At 47.6% G+C, this 12,420-nt stretch overlaps 2 protein-coding genes across 2 annotated transcripts; one reads left to right on the forward strand and one right to left on the reverse strand.

Annotated features, from left to right (window-relative positions):
• Positions 1-464: 464 nt before the first annotated feature.
• LOC101329205 (olfactory receptor 52B4-like) lies at positions 465-1,472 on the forward strand. The gene is made up of 2 exons (XM_073809432.1): positions 465-1,204; positions 1,279-1,472. The coding sequence occupies exons 1-2, from the start codon at positions 514-516 to the stop codon at positions 1,470-1,472; spliced, it is 885 nt and encodes a 294-aa protein (XP_073665533.1). The 5' UTR covers positions 465-513.
• Positions 1,473-3,080: 1,608 nt separating this feature from the next.
• Positions 3,081-11,429, reverse strand: TRIM21 (tripartite motif containing 21). Its single transcript, XM_033862429.2, has 7 exons — positions 11,328-11,429; positions 9,781-10,235; positions 9,185-9,280; positions 7,856-8,086; positions 5,106-5,128; positions 4,328-4,428; positions 3,081-4,033 (listed from the first exon to the last, which is right to left on the reverse strand). The coding sequence occupies exons 2-7, from the start codon at positions 10,186-10,188 to the stop codon at positions 3,483-3,485; spliced, it is 1,410 nt and encodes a 469-aa protein (XP_033718320.1). The 5' UTR covers positions 10,189-10,235; positions 11,328-11,429; the 3' UTR covers positions 3,081-3,482.
• Between the last annotated feature and the right edge of the window lie 991 nt (positions 11,430-12,420).

Raw genomic sequence — 12,420 nt, forward strand, 5'->3', positions numbered from 1 at the left:
ATGCTAAGAGCCTATGGCATTCTAGAGCTGGAACCACTCTCTTACAGATATCTAGTTCAACTTTAGTTTTAAAGTGATAAAAGAGAAACCCAGAGCAGGGAAGTGATTTTACTGAGATCACATAGCTGGTGAATAGAATGGCAAGGTATGCGGGCCTCTCACTGTTGTGGCCTCTCCCGTTGCGGAGCACAGGCTCCAGACGCGCAGGCTCAGCGGCCATGGCTCACGGGCCCAGCCGCTCCGCGGCATGTGGGATCTTCCCGGACCGGGGCACGAACCCGTGTCCCCTGCATCGGCAGGCAGACCCTCAACCACTGCGCCACCAGGGAAGCCCTGGCAAGGAGTTTTAACCCATGTTTCCTGATTTCCTGACCAGGTCCCTTTCTACTTCTCATTCAGTGAAAAGTGATCTGTTTCCACTTCCCCCACTCCAGCCCCATTCACCATTTTGGAAAGAGAGAAGAGATGACTGCCAAATCCCATATACCAACATCCAAATGACTCATCCCAGGCATGGCAACCCCCAACCACACTGGTACCAGCCATTCACTCTTCATTCTGCTGGGGATCCCTGGCCTGGAAGACCAGCACATATGGATCTCTCGCCCCTTCTTTATTTCTCACCTTGTTGCTGTCCTTGGGAATAGCCTCCTTGTCTTCATCGTCGTCACTGAATGCAGCCTCCATGAACCCACGTACTTCTTCCTCTGCATGCTGGCTGTGGCTGACCTCATCTTGTCCACTACCACTGTGCCCAAAGCCCTGGCCGTATTCTGGTTCCATGCTGGAGAGATTTCCCTCGATGGCTGTGCCGCCCAAATCCTCTTCATCCATGCCACCTTCATTGCTGAATCGGTAATCCTGTTGGCCATGGCATTTGACTGCTCTGTGGCCGTCTGTGACCCACTGCACTACGTCAGAGTGCCCTGTTGTGAAGTAATCATAAGGGTTGGTCTGGCTGTGGTCCTGAGGAGCTTCTCTGTGATACTCCCAGGTGTGTTCCTGGTGAAGAGACTACCTTTCTGCCATAGCAATGTGCTACCACATACCTACTGTGAGCACATGGCTGTTGCTAAATTTGCTTGTGCTGACATTCATGTCAATGTCTGGTATGGCTTGTCTGCTCTGCTCTCTACTGCAATGATAGACGCCTTGCACATCTGGGTTTCCTATACCTTCATCCTCAACGCAGTCTTCTGCCTCCCTTCCCGAGGAGCTTGGCAAAAGGCCCTAGGCACGTGTGGCTCCCATCTTGGGGTCATTTCCATGTTCAACTTACTGGCATTTTTACCATAATCGCCCAGCAGTTTGGGCATCATGTTCCTCCTTATGCCCACATTCTGCTGGCAAACATCTGCATGTTTGAAGGGAACATCAAACATCCTCAACTGAAGGGAAAAAATCGCCACCATCATTTACATTGGTCAAACCCGAGACAGAGACACAGAGAAGCAGAAAAGCTGATTTCGTAACCTACTCTTCTATTAAAAAATATTTCTCTATGACCCATGTTGGGTATACAGAATCCAACCCTCCCCCAGTACATCCCATTCATAGAGGACTGAGTTCTCCTCCATATTCTCTCCAGTGTATCAACCAAGGCACTGGTCGACTTTGCCAACTTACACTGATTTAACTCTGTGATGTTGTCTCTTGCCTGAGGACTCTGTTCTTTTTATCTTTCCATCAAAGTATCTTCTTTCTGTCCAATGTTGAGATAGACCATTACTCATTCTTAGAAACAACTCCTTTATCAATAGGCTCTTTTTAAGGTCACTGACATCTTTGTATAGTATCTAAGTTTTTCGTGAAATATTTAGATGTGCTAAGGGCAATCTGAGATTCTATTTAGATAAGGAATCAGGGTTCCTAGAAGGATAGCGGCTCTCAGGCAGCCTACTGATGCTCAGGTGTAGAACTTCATTGTGCCAAGCTTCAAAGCTTAAATTCGAGAAAGAGTTTGATGAAACCAGGTGACACTGTTACCTCCATCCTGGTCTTCACACCAGTAAGGGTTCAACTGGAGAAGGAAAACTAGCAGGAGATAAATATTAAGAGATTTACTTATTTATTGCAAAACATTCACATATGCAACAGTGGGAGCCGGCAAAGCAAGTTGTAAATCCGCAGGGCAGGCTATCAGGAAGGGGACGCTGGGACTCTTGGGCATGCGTTGAAGCTTCTGTTCACAAATGGAATAGCTTCTTCAGGAAAGCCTCAGATCTGGCCCTTAGGGACTTTCATCTGATTGAACATTAGGCCCACCCAGCTTATCTAAGACAGTCTCCCTTACTTAAAGTCAAATGATTATGGACTTTGATGACATCTACAACAATACCTTCACAGCAACATCTGGATTAGTGTTTGATTGAAAAACTGGGGGCTTATAGCCTAGGCAAGTTGGCATATCAAAACCCATCACACCTGCCATTTATATTGATATGCCCTTTAACCAGCTCCACTAACAACAAGACGTGGTTGGGACATAATAGTGGGAATGGGGGAGCACATCCGGCTGGATATTTAACATGGCAATCGGAGGCACGCATAATTCAGCCTTTATTTTACCTTTTTTTTTTTCTTTTGGCTGCACCACGGGGCTTGCGGATCTTAGTTCCCTGACCAGGGATTGAACCCGCACCCTCAGCAGTGAAAGCGCGGAGTCCTAACCACTGGGCCACCAGGGAATTACCTCAGCCTTTATTTTTTTTTTATTTTTATTTTTATTTTTTTCAGCCTTTATTTTAAAAGTGTGGCTGCTGGGCTTCCCTGGTGGCGCAGTGGTTGAGAGTCCGCCTGCCGATGCAGGAGACACAGGTTCGTGCCCGGGTCCGGGAGGATCCCACATGCCGCGGAGTGGCTGGGCCCGTGAGCCATGGCCGCTGAGCCTGTGCGTCCGGAGCCTGTGCTCCGCAACGCGAGAGGCCACAACAGTGAGAGGCCCGCGTACCGAAAAAAAAAAAAAAAAAAAAAAAAAAGTGTGGCTGCTAATGGCTGTTTTTCTATAGGCAGTGGGGAGCCACTCATGATCTGATGCGTGTATGTTGGAAAGATAATCCTAGATGTGTACGAGACAGGAATGATGGGATAGACTGAGGCCCAATTTATTTAGGAAGCCCTTTGCAAGATACATAGTAGGGATCTGACCAAAGGCCTAGAGATGGAGAGGAGAAAACAAAACTCGAATCACATAAGGAAGGCAGAAACATGTTTTAGTTGATCCAGATGAGTTTGGGGGCCAAATACAAGTAGCTTGTTTCATGGAGGGAATCATAAGGCAATGCAGGGCAGGAATATTGGTGTTGCAGGTCATTTGATATAGACCTCCGGTGACCTCCCTGCCAAAGTTTGCCTGCTGGCATCCTGACACCTCTGCAGAGACAAAGGTGGTTTGGAGTTCATGGGCAAAGGAGACAGGGCCAGTGGCTGAGAAGGGGAACCAACAGAGAGGTGCTGGTGTCCAGAGAGAGCCATCTGGACCTCTACCAGCCCATCGTCAGTGGACAGAGGGTCAGAGGGGCTGCATTTCTTCCTCCGTCATTGAAACCAGGATTGAAGAAGGGCCGCAGAGGTCCAGTGAAGGCACATTCAGAGAAGGTGTACATGAGGGAGCCATGGTCAGTGATGTTGTAGAAGGAAACAGTGCTGGCCTCATAGTCTAGGAAGATCCCAACTCGGCGTGGAGGCACCTGAAGGTGGAGGGGAGTCTGGGGGCAGGTGCCAGCCTCATAGTTTTGTTTGTTCCATAGCCAAATTGTCCAGAAGCCATTGTCGGGGCTGAGCAAAAACTGCCCCTTCCTCTTCACGGAGTCTCTACAAACCCCCAGGTCCCAGGCCTCCTTTCCCGTCACATCTACCTCCCAGTAAACTTTTCCAGAGTCAAAGCGCTGGGTGCCCAGGACCATGGGGTAGGTATCAAATCTCTCCTCGTTTTCAGGCACTTCCTGCTGGGTGTCTCCAAGCCTCACTTGTCTCCGATTCTCCGAAAGGATGAGCCACGCATTGGCTGTTTGTGGATCCAGAGTGACGTGTACTGCAGAGAGAAGACTACAGTCAGGCCAGGAGAGTGTGGGGAGTCAGTGACCCTGTGTCTGGTGGGGGGATGAGGATGAAAGGGTGACCCTGAGCCTCACTGGGTGAGGAAATGACCCCCTAGCCAACTCTGACCCTTGCCCTGACCTTCGAGGGAACCACCTTCCCTATTTCTGCCCCTGCCCCACCTACTCTGACCTGCCATCTCTCCGCCACCCTGGGATGCACTGTGAAGTCTCCTCATCCCCTTTCACTCCCCGGCAGGCCAGTCCCACAACCCTGGTACTGGCCTCACCTCCACATGTCCTCAGCATCTTCTTAACCCCGGGCACATAGCACACACTCCTCAGGTCTGGGGAGGTGATGTCCAGCTCCTTCAGGTTCCAAGACTCACTCCTGGGGGAAAAAGAGTTAGAGACCCTGACTCCAACTCCTACCTCACCCAATTCCTGTTGCTATAATCGCCTTCGGGGATGACTGATAATTTAATATAATGCAAATTTGCAAAAACACCTCCCGTGTTAGGATTCCTGAGGGTGAAGGGCAAAAGGAGGTAGGATTTAGTGTCTATCCAAGCCTTGCTGGCTACAACGGGCCTCTGCAGCACCTGGACAGTCTGTATCTCCACTCCGAGCCTGAGGTCACCACGCAAGCACATTCTGTTTCATTTTACATCAAGGTGTCTGATATAGGCTGAATCACTTCCACGAGGAACCTAAGGAGTCTCACCCCTATTGTGGGTCTTACCCATGGCTCTTTCTGGGAGGTCTGAAACTGGTTAGATTCTTTTTAAAGAAAGAGTCCCAGCAGGCTGTAGACTCAGAACTTCCCTGTTGGTCATAACTTCACTTTGTGAAGACGTTACAATCCAATTGCTCTGGGCAACTCACCAACTGAGATGTCCATTAATTAGCCTTCTGAGACCAGAAAATATTTTATGGAGGATTGGGTCTTTGAGAATAGGGAAGAGGATGGGTATAACTTCAGTACACATTTTCTAACTCAAAACCGTTTTTCACAGGTATATATGCCTCCTGCTGCCCCATCCTCTAACAAAGAAAACCTCTCCTTACCTTTCCAGGACACTTTTCACCTCCTGAGGAGAAAAGAGACAGAGAGTAAGATCTGGAGTCATTGGTTTATGACTGAGACTTCAGTCCTGTGGGTGACGCGATGCCACCCTGAGGTCCACAGGATACTGCTCGCTGCCCCATCCCTCTGGGCCAAGGCCCAAAAGATGCTTCTGACCAGCTTGGAACAAAAGGCATGTGTGGGTGCTTGTGGGGGAAGCAGAAACCCAGCATGGGTGTGACTTACAGTTAGGGGAAGCAAGAGCAGCTTACAAACTCTGACTCAGAAGACAAATTAAAAAGACCAGATTCTTGGTGGGGGTGGGTGGGAGAGAAAAAAGGGGCAGAAATAGCCAGGCTGGCTGAGGCCCAGAGACAGTCACAGAGAAAGAATGGCCAAGTCAGCATGCACAGAACGCACAGAAACTGCCCTTATCTGTGGGCTTGCACCATTCGGGGAGGAAGGGCTGGCTAGTTAGAGCTCTGTCCTCTGCTGTAGTTAATGTAGCCCCCGTCACGTATGTGAAACCAAAACATCTGAGAATATTCTGTGGCAGGGGTTGGGGTCCTTACCTGGGGAACTGGCAGGCTCCTAGGCCCAGGCAAAAGTGCTTTAGAAAGCTCTGCTCAATGCTGGGCAGAAGCAAGATTTAGATAACGGGAAGAAGACAGGCTGCCAAGTCAAATCAATCCTGTGGGCTTTTCTGCACAAACCAGAAATGGCTTCATGGCCATATCTGACCCAGAGACAGTGAAAAGGTGTGGGGAAAAGAGGAACCATAGAATGTTACAGCATAGAGGGACTTTTGAGACCATCTAGTCCAAAGGTTCCCAAAGTGAGGCAAGCATTATCATTGGTGGATGTGAGATGACTTTAAGTAGAACACACATCAATGAATGTATAAAAACTAGTTAAAAAAAAAATTCATTGATGTGTGTTCTACTTAATACCTCTAACTATTCAGGAGAACTTGGTTAAGCTTTAGTCTCTCACTAAGTCTCTTCACATCTCTGCACCTTAGTTTTCTCATCTATGAAATGGGGATAACAGTAGCATCCAACTCATTGTGTTGTCATGAGGGACTAAACACCTGGCATGTTATATATACTATTTAAGAATTTGCAGTTATTAATATTGTTACGAAATACATTAGAAGAGGTATCAGTAACATAACACATGGCTACTATTGCTTAGGACAAATTTCTTTTTCTTTCTTTTTTTTGTATAACTTGTCTTGTTTAATTATTACTAAACTCCTATTAGGTAAGTACTGTTATTTATATTCCATTTACAGATTAGGAAACAGGCATAGAACAAGCAAAGTCACAAGGATACCCATATAACTCAATAATTCGTGCAATTAGCATATACAGCTAAGCTATATTACCAAATGAGAACACTGGCTTAGGCCAAATAAGGGAGAAACGAAGTCACATTTTAATATTTCTCTAAAATTCTCATTTCCTGGTCCTGATTTTCCTGGGAGGACAAAATTATGCTCACAAGGTTTAATTTTATTTTCTCAGTTATTTTACTTTTAGCTTTATTTCCTCATTTCCAATTTACTGTTTTTATGTTCAGTAGCTAGTTAATAATATAAATGACAATAAAATTAACTAACATTTATGCAACCACATACTGTATTCCAGGTACTGTTCTAAGCATTTTATATGTACTGAAACCGAGCAGGACCCTGTGTGGCTTTCCCAAGAGCAGACCCTTTTTTTTGTCCCATCTCTTTTTTCTTTTTTTTTAAATTGAAGTACAGTTGATTTTAATTGAAGTATAGTTAATGTTTCAGGTGTATGGCAAAGTGATTCAGTTACACATATATATATATATATATATATATATACATATCGATTCTTTTTCAGATTCTTTTCCATTATAGATTATTGCAAGATATTGAATACAGTTCCCTGTGCTATTCAGTAGGTCCTTGTTATTTATCTATTTTATATATAGTAGTGTATATCTGTTAGTCCCAAACCTCTAATTTATCTCCCACCCCCTTTCCCCCTTGGTAACCATAAGTCTGTTTTTTATGTCTGTGAGTCTGTTTCTGTTTTGTAAAATAAGTTCCTTTGTATTATTTTTTTAGATTCCACATATAAGTGATATCGTGATATTTGTCTTTGAGGACAAATTTCCTTTTAAACTAAATTTATTCAGGTAAAAGAGTGAGACAATTTAAAGAAAAAAGTAACATGCTCAAATCATTTGGGTAGTTCACAGAAGTAGCAGAAAGTGTAAAGACGATAAATTTATGACTAAAGCCTGGGGAACCCCTGTTATTTAGCCCACTCCCTCCCCCTTGTTTCACAAATGGAGAAATTAGGTCTAGGAAAGGAAAATGACAACTTAGGGTAACAGAGAGAATTGGTGGCAGGGCTGGGGCTGGTCTACTGTCTCTCTGAGATATGTAATACTCTAATATCCATTTAACATATGAGAAGCCTGATCCTCAGAAAGATTAAGGTACTTTCTCAAGGTCATGAATCTGGTCTGTATTAGAGCAGGCACTTAGCAGAGATGTCCATTTCTTTTAACTGCTGCATGGAATATTCCCACCTAAATTTGTACCTTTCCATGCCTTGAATGCAAACCACTCATGGGTCTGAATTCCAGTTTGTTTTATTTAAGAAAACTCCAGGGACCAAGTCTCTGTGTGCTCTGAAGGTAGCCCTGAAGAGCTCTGGCTTTTTTCAATTACTCCTTGAATCTCAGAGGGGAGCCCGTCCTCAGGCCTCACCTGCAGCAGTTCCAGCGCTGAGCCCCGACTCCTCCTGTCTAGTTCTGAGATCAGCTCCTGCAGGGCCTGGCTCTGCTGGGCCAGGCTGGCCTCGGTGGCCCCCAGGACTCTCAGCTGTTCCCTCTCATCCTCCTCCAGCTTCTGCAGTTGCCTCTGCTCCTCTTCAGCCAGGAAGTTTTTCTGTCTTACAAACTCTTCGTGAATCCTCAATTTGTGTCCCTCAACCTTCCCCTTTGGTGTCAATGGAAAGAAAAGAGGTGGTTTTTTTTTTTTTTTTTTTTTTTTTAAATCACAGTCTCCTAAGCTTTGGGAATGGAAGTGCCCATATCTATTTCTATTCCTGGAAGACTCACCACTCTGGCTCTGTCTGGGAATAAACACACACATCTACAATTTTGCTGGGGAGGTGGGGGGCTGAGGCTCCTGGGACTAAGAGGGGAACAGGGTTGCTGGGGGTGCACCATGGCTGCCCTGCAACCACAGCGGCATCCGCCTATGGTATCGGAGATTTCCTCAACCTCCTTCAAATCGCCACCCAAACATGCCCCTTGGTCTTCATATCTCAGTGAGTAACTGAGGGAGTAACATCTGGCCCCACTGCCAACAACCTCGCAAAGACAGGCTCACAACCCCGTTCCTAAGTTCTGGGGAAAAGGAGTCTTTGGGATATTCTTGGCTTGCTCTCTCCTGCTTGTAACTGGAGGGTCACTCGATGACACAGGATGACCCCTTTTGCCACCACAGCCTGACTCACCCTTCCCCGGTCCCAAATCTTCCTCTTCTGGGATCTCCTGGCCATGAGCTCCTTCCCCTCCCTTCTAGTCCCTGGCATGCCCCGCCTCCTAATTCCTGGTGCAGAACAAGCTGTAGCTCTCCATTACACTTGGACCAGTGATCTGGACATGGTCAAGCAACCAACTGGTCAGACTGTTTTTCCTACCTTAGACCTTGATGGTTCCCTTAAGCCTGTTCCTCACAGCCCGTGTCATTTCCCGACGGGCCAAGTCATTGGCATCTCTCCTGGGATTCCTCTGTCCCAGACACTGAGGCTCTGTGCTGTCATCTCCAGAGACTGGGCTCAAGGAGAAGGAGCTTCAGGGTGTGTCTTGTCCCTCAGCAGCTTCTCTTAAGACTCTCCATCTGATTGGGAGCTCTCTTTGAGCTCCACCCTTTTTTATTCCCCTCCCTCAGGAGACCTAGGGGACAGCTGGTTCTTGGGGAGTGAGATATAGGGACTGGCATAGCTATGGTTAGGGCTTTCTTCAGTCCAGGACCCTGGACCCTCCCCAGGCTTCTGATCTAAGATTCCCTTCAGGACATGACTCTTGCCTTCCAGGCTGCTTTCTTCTTCGCAACATCCACTTCCAACTTCTCAGTCAACCTCTGCTTGTTTCTTAGTTTCTGTAGTGCCACCTGGAGCTTCTCCTGCAGAGAAAGATAGCAGGTTAATGCCCACTCAGATCAAGAAGTAAGATGCGGTGGCATGAGGTGGGGGAAGATCATACTGATTCTTAGAAAAGTCTGAGTGCAGAGGATGAGCAAGAACTAGAGTCTGTTTGGGGTAGGAATTCTGTGGATGGGAAGACTTTGGAAAAAGCCTGATGTTTCTTACAAAATAGAGCCACACTGTTGGGGTAGTAGGGATGGGGGCACTACTCATTCTTAATTAACCAGGAGGCCACAGGGAAACATGATCCATGCAGCATTTTCCCATAGCATATACCCTGCTCCTGGGGAATGAGAAAATTGTGCTGAGCTTGCAATTCTCCCCTTAAATAAGACACAGAAGGCAGGAGACCCCCATCCTTTCCCCATCCCCTCAACTCCACAGGTCACTCTCTCCCATTCCCAGCCCTGGGGAACAAAGCAGTCATCAAGGCCCTATCTGCTTTCTACCCGTTCGTGCCTCCATGCTAAGGCCTCACCTGGTACTCCTGAGCTGCTTCCTCAATAGGGACCATGGGGTGGTCACGGTGTTTCTGGGACTGGGAACACACCCAGCAAAGGGCCTTCCCATCTTCCTTACAAAATAGGTGAAGTTTCTCTCTGTGCACCACACACAGCTCCCCTTGTGTGCCCTCCTTGGCATCCTGGCTGATTTTTCTAAGATTCTCCACCATGTTGGCCACCTGTCGATTGGGCCGGAGGTTCCGGAGCAGGAAGCGGTGCCGGCACACAGGACAGACGCTGCCCCCAATTTTCCCAACCTCAGAGATGCATTCCTGGCAGAAGCTGTGACCACATTCGATGCTCACGGGCTCCACCATGGGATCCAGGCAGATAGAGCATGTGACCTCCTCCCACATCATTGTCAAGGGCACTGCTGAGGCCATAGGGGTAATGTTCCTATTAAGCACCACTGGGGAGATCTTCCAGTAGCCTAGTGGGAGAGAAGAGGAAAGGAGGAGATGAGAAGAGCTGTGTGAGAAAAGCAAGACAATTCAAGGGAAACCACCAGGGAGAGTGAGCTGGAGGGGGTGAAAACAAGAAAAGAAAAGGAACTCAACCTGAATAACAAGAGCTTCTCCTCCATAGTCTGGTTCACTGATCCAGTCAGACAGAAGGGGAAACTGAGTCCCCAAAAGAGATAGCAAAAATTGTTGAGAACCTGAGATACTGCTGCTTACAATTTGACTTTCATCATGTCCATCCCTTCTTAAGCCTTCAGTGCTCAGGCTTTACCTGTCCATCTTCCATCTCAGGCCACTGGTCTTTGACTCCGTTGACAGCTAATCCTAATAGTAGCGACCATTTACCATGCACCTTCCATGTGCCAGGTGCTACCTACTTCACACAGATCTTCATTAAGTTTTGCAATAATGGCAGGAACTATCTATATCTATCTATCTGTAATATGAATATATATAAGAATATTCTTATATATTCTCATAAGTATATATATATCTGTATGTGCACATATGTATATGTGTATATACATATGTGTATACACACACACATACACACAAATGTGTGGTTGGTTGAGCACTCCCTGGGCTCTTCTCTCAGCTACTCTGAACCTGGCACCTGTCTTCGTTTCTTCCAGGGCATAGACCCATACGTTTCTAACATTCTAAGCAACCCTGTCCCTCTCACCTCCAGAGGGGGCCTTTTGGGGATAGGAGTCTCAGGGATTGCAGAACCACCCCACACCGGGCTCCCCTGGACCACCCTCCGAGCTAGGTTGCCATCCTAGTTCTCCCAGTTTCCCTGGGTCCTTCATCCCAGCTCAGGTGCCGGCAGCAGGGCAGCCCGAGTTCATTCTTGGAAGTCAGGTTCGCAGCCCAGCCTCCACCCAGGCAGCAGGGGAAGAACTGCTGGGTTAGGGCTGAGGGAGACCTGCTGCGAAGGGAAAACTGAGATCGAAGGCTCTAGGGGTGGGAACTGCTTAGGAAGGGGCTCTTCAGATCTGGGGAAGGGGAGAGAGGTCCCCAAGGCAGGGCTGGGGTACCTCCGTCTAGCCAAATTCACTCACCTTTTCAAAGACCTTAGCAGGTAGTAGCCGGCTCCCTGTTTCACTTTCGATTTCCTGTCAAAGACCCGTCTGAAAGGGAGGGGGGCGGAGCAGGAGGTGAGTGGGAGGGGCAAAGGGAGGAGGAAGGAGGAGGGGTTGAGGTGCGGCCTGCGACGGGAACCGTGGGCGGGGTTTTTTGGAGGCTGGGGCTGAGTGAAAGCTCCGCAGCATTTAGTCCTTGCTTTGCGCTCCCTCTCGTGTCCTCACTGTCTGAGAGTAAAATATCGTTATCTGCTGCGTGGAGGAGTCATGCTGCTTTATCTGACACTGGTCATCACCCCACGCCTAAGTGGTGTGCCCGCGTGCAGGAGCGGCTTTTAAGGAGGTTTGGATGGACAGGAGTGCCCGGAGCTCTCCCGCAAAGGCCACCTTCTGTTTCCTACTTCCCCAAACCATTCCTTTTCAGGAGACTTGATATTCTTTTTCTTTTTCTTTTTTTTTTTGCGGTACACGGGCCTCTCACTGTTGTGGCCTCTCCCGTTGCGGAGCACAGGCTCCGTACGCGCAGGCTCAGCGGCCATGGCTCACGGGCCCAGCCGCTCCGCGGCATGTGGGATCTTCCTGGACTGGGGCACGAACCCGTGTCCCCTGCCTCGGCAGGCGGACTCTCAACCACTGCGCCACTAGGGAAGCCCAGGAGACTTGATATTCTTTTAATATAAGGGGGAGAGAGATTCTTTTCGCATTACCCCAAGGTGGCATCACATCAGTGAGTGGTAAGAAGGGACTTGACATTTATTTATTCAGCACCAACTGTGCACTTATCACTGAGCTAGGGATTTTCTCTGGCTGTTATATTAGTATTATTAAAGTTGTGGAAAAATACACATAACATTTACCATCTTAACCAATTTTAAGTGTATAGTTCAGTGTCATTCAATACATTCACATTGTTGTATAACCATTACCACCACCCATGCACAGAACTTTCTTCATCTTGCCAGACTAAAACTCTGTACCCATTAAACAATAATTTCCCATTCCCTCTCCTCAGACCCTGGCAACCACCGTTTTGTTTCTGTAAGTTTGACTATTTTAGGTGCCTCATGTAAGT

The sequence above is a fragment of the Tursiops truncatus genome, chromosome 8, assembly GCF_011762595.2.
Source record: "Tursiops truncatus isolate mTurTru1 chromosome 8, mTurTru1.mat.Y, whole genome shotgun sequence".
NCBI classification, from domain to species: Eukaryota; Metazoa; Chordata; class Mammalia; order Artiodactyla; family Delphinidae; genus Tursiops; species Tursiops truncatus.

Bases quoted from the DNA above. Each gene is read 5' to 3' on its own strand.
- LOC101329205 (XM_073809432.1), top strand. From the start codon at position 514: ATGGCAACCCCCAACCACACTGGTACCAGCCATTCACTCTTCATTCTG. The intron at 1,205-1,278 runs CTTCCCGAGGAG...ATGTTCAACTTA, and splicing joins CAACGCAGTCTTCTGCCTCC to CTGGCATTTTTACCATAATC.
- TRIM21 (XM_033862429.2), bottom strand. From the start codon at position 10,188: ATGGCCTCAGCAGTGCCCTTGACAATGATGTGGGAGGAGGTCACATGC. The intron at 9,281-9,780 runs GTGAGGCCTTAG...CTTTCTCTGCAG, and splicing joins AAGCAGCTCAGGAGTACCAG to GAGAAGCTCCAGGTGGCACT. The intron at 4,034-4,327 runs GTGAGGCCAGTA...TTCTCTCTGCAG, and splicing joins GATGCTGAGGACATGTGGAG to TACACGTCACTCTGGATCCA.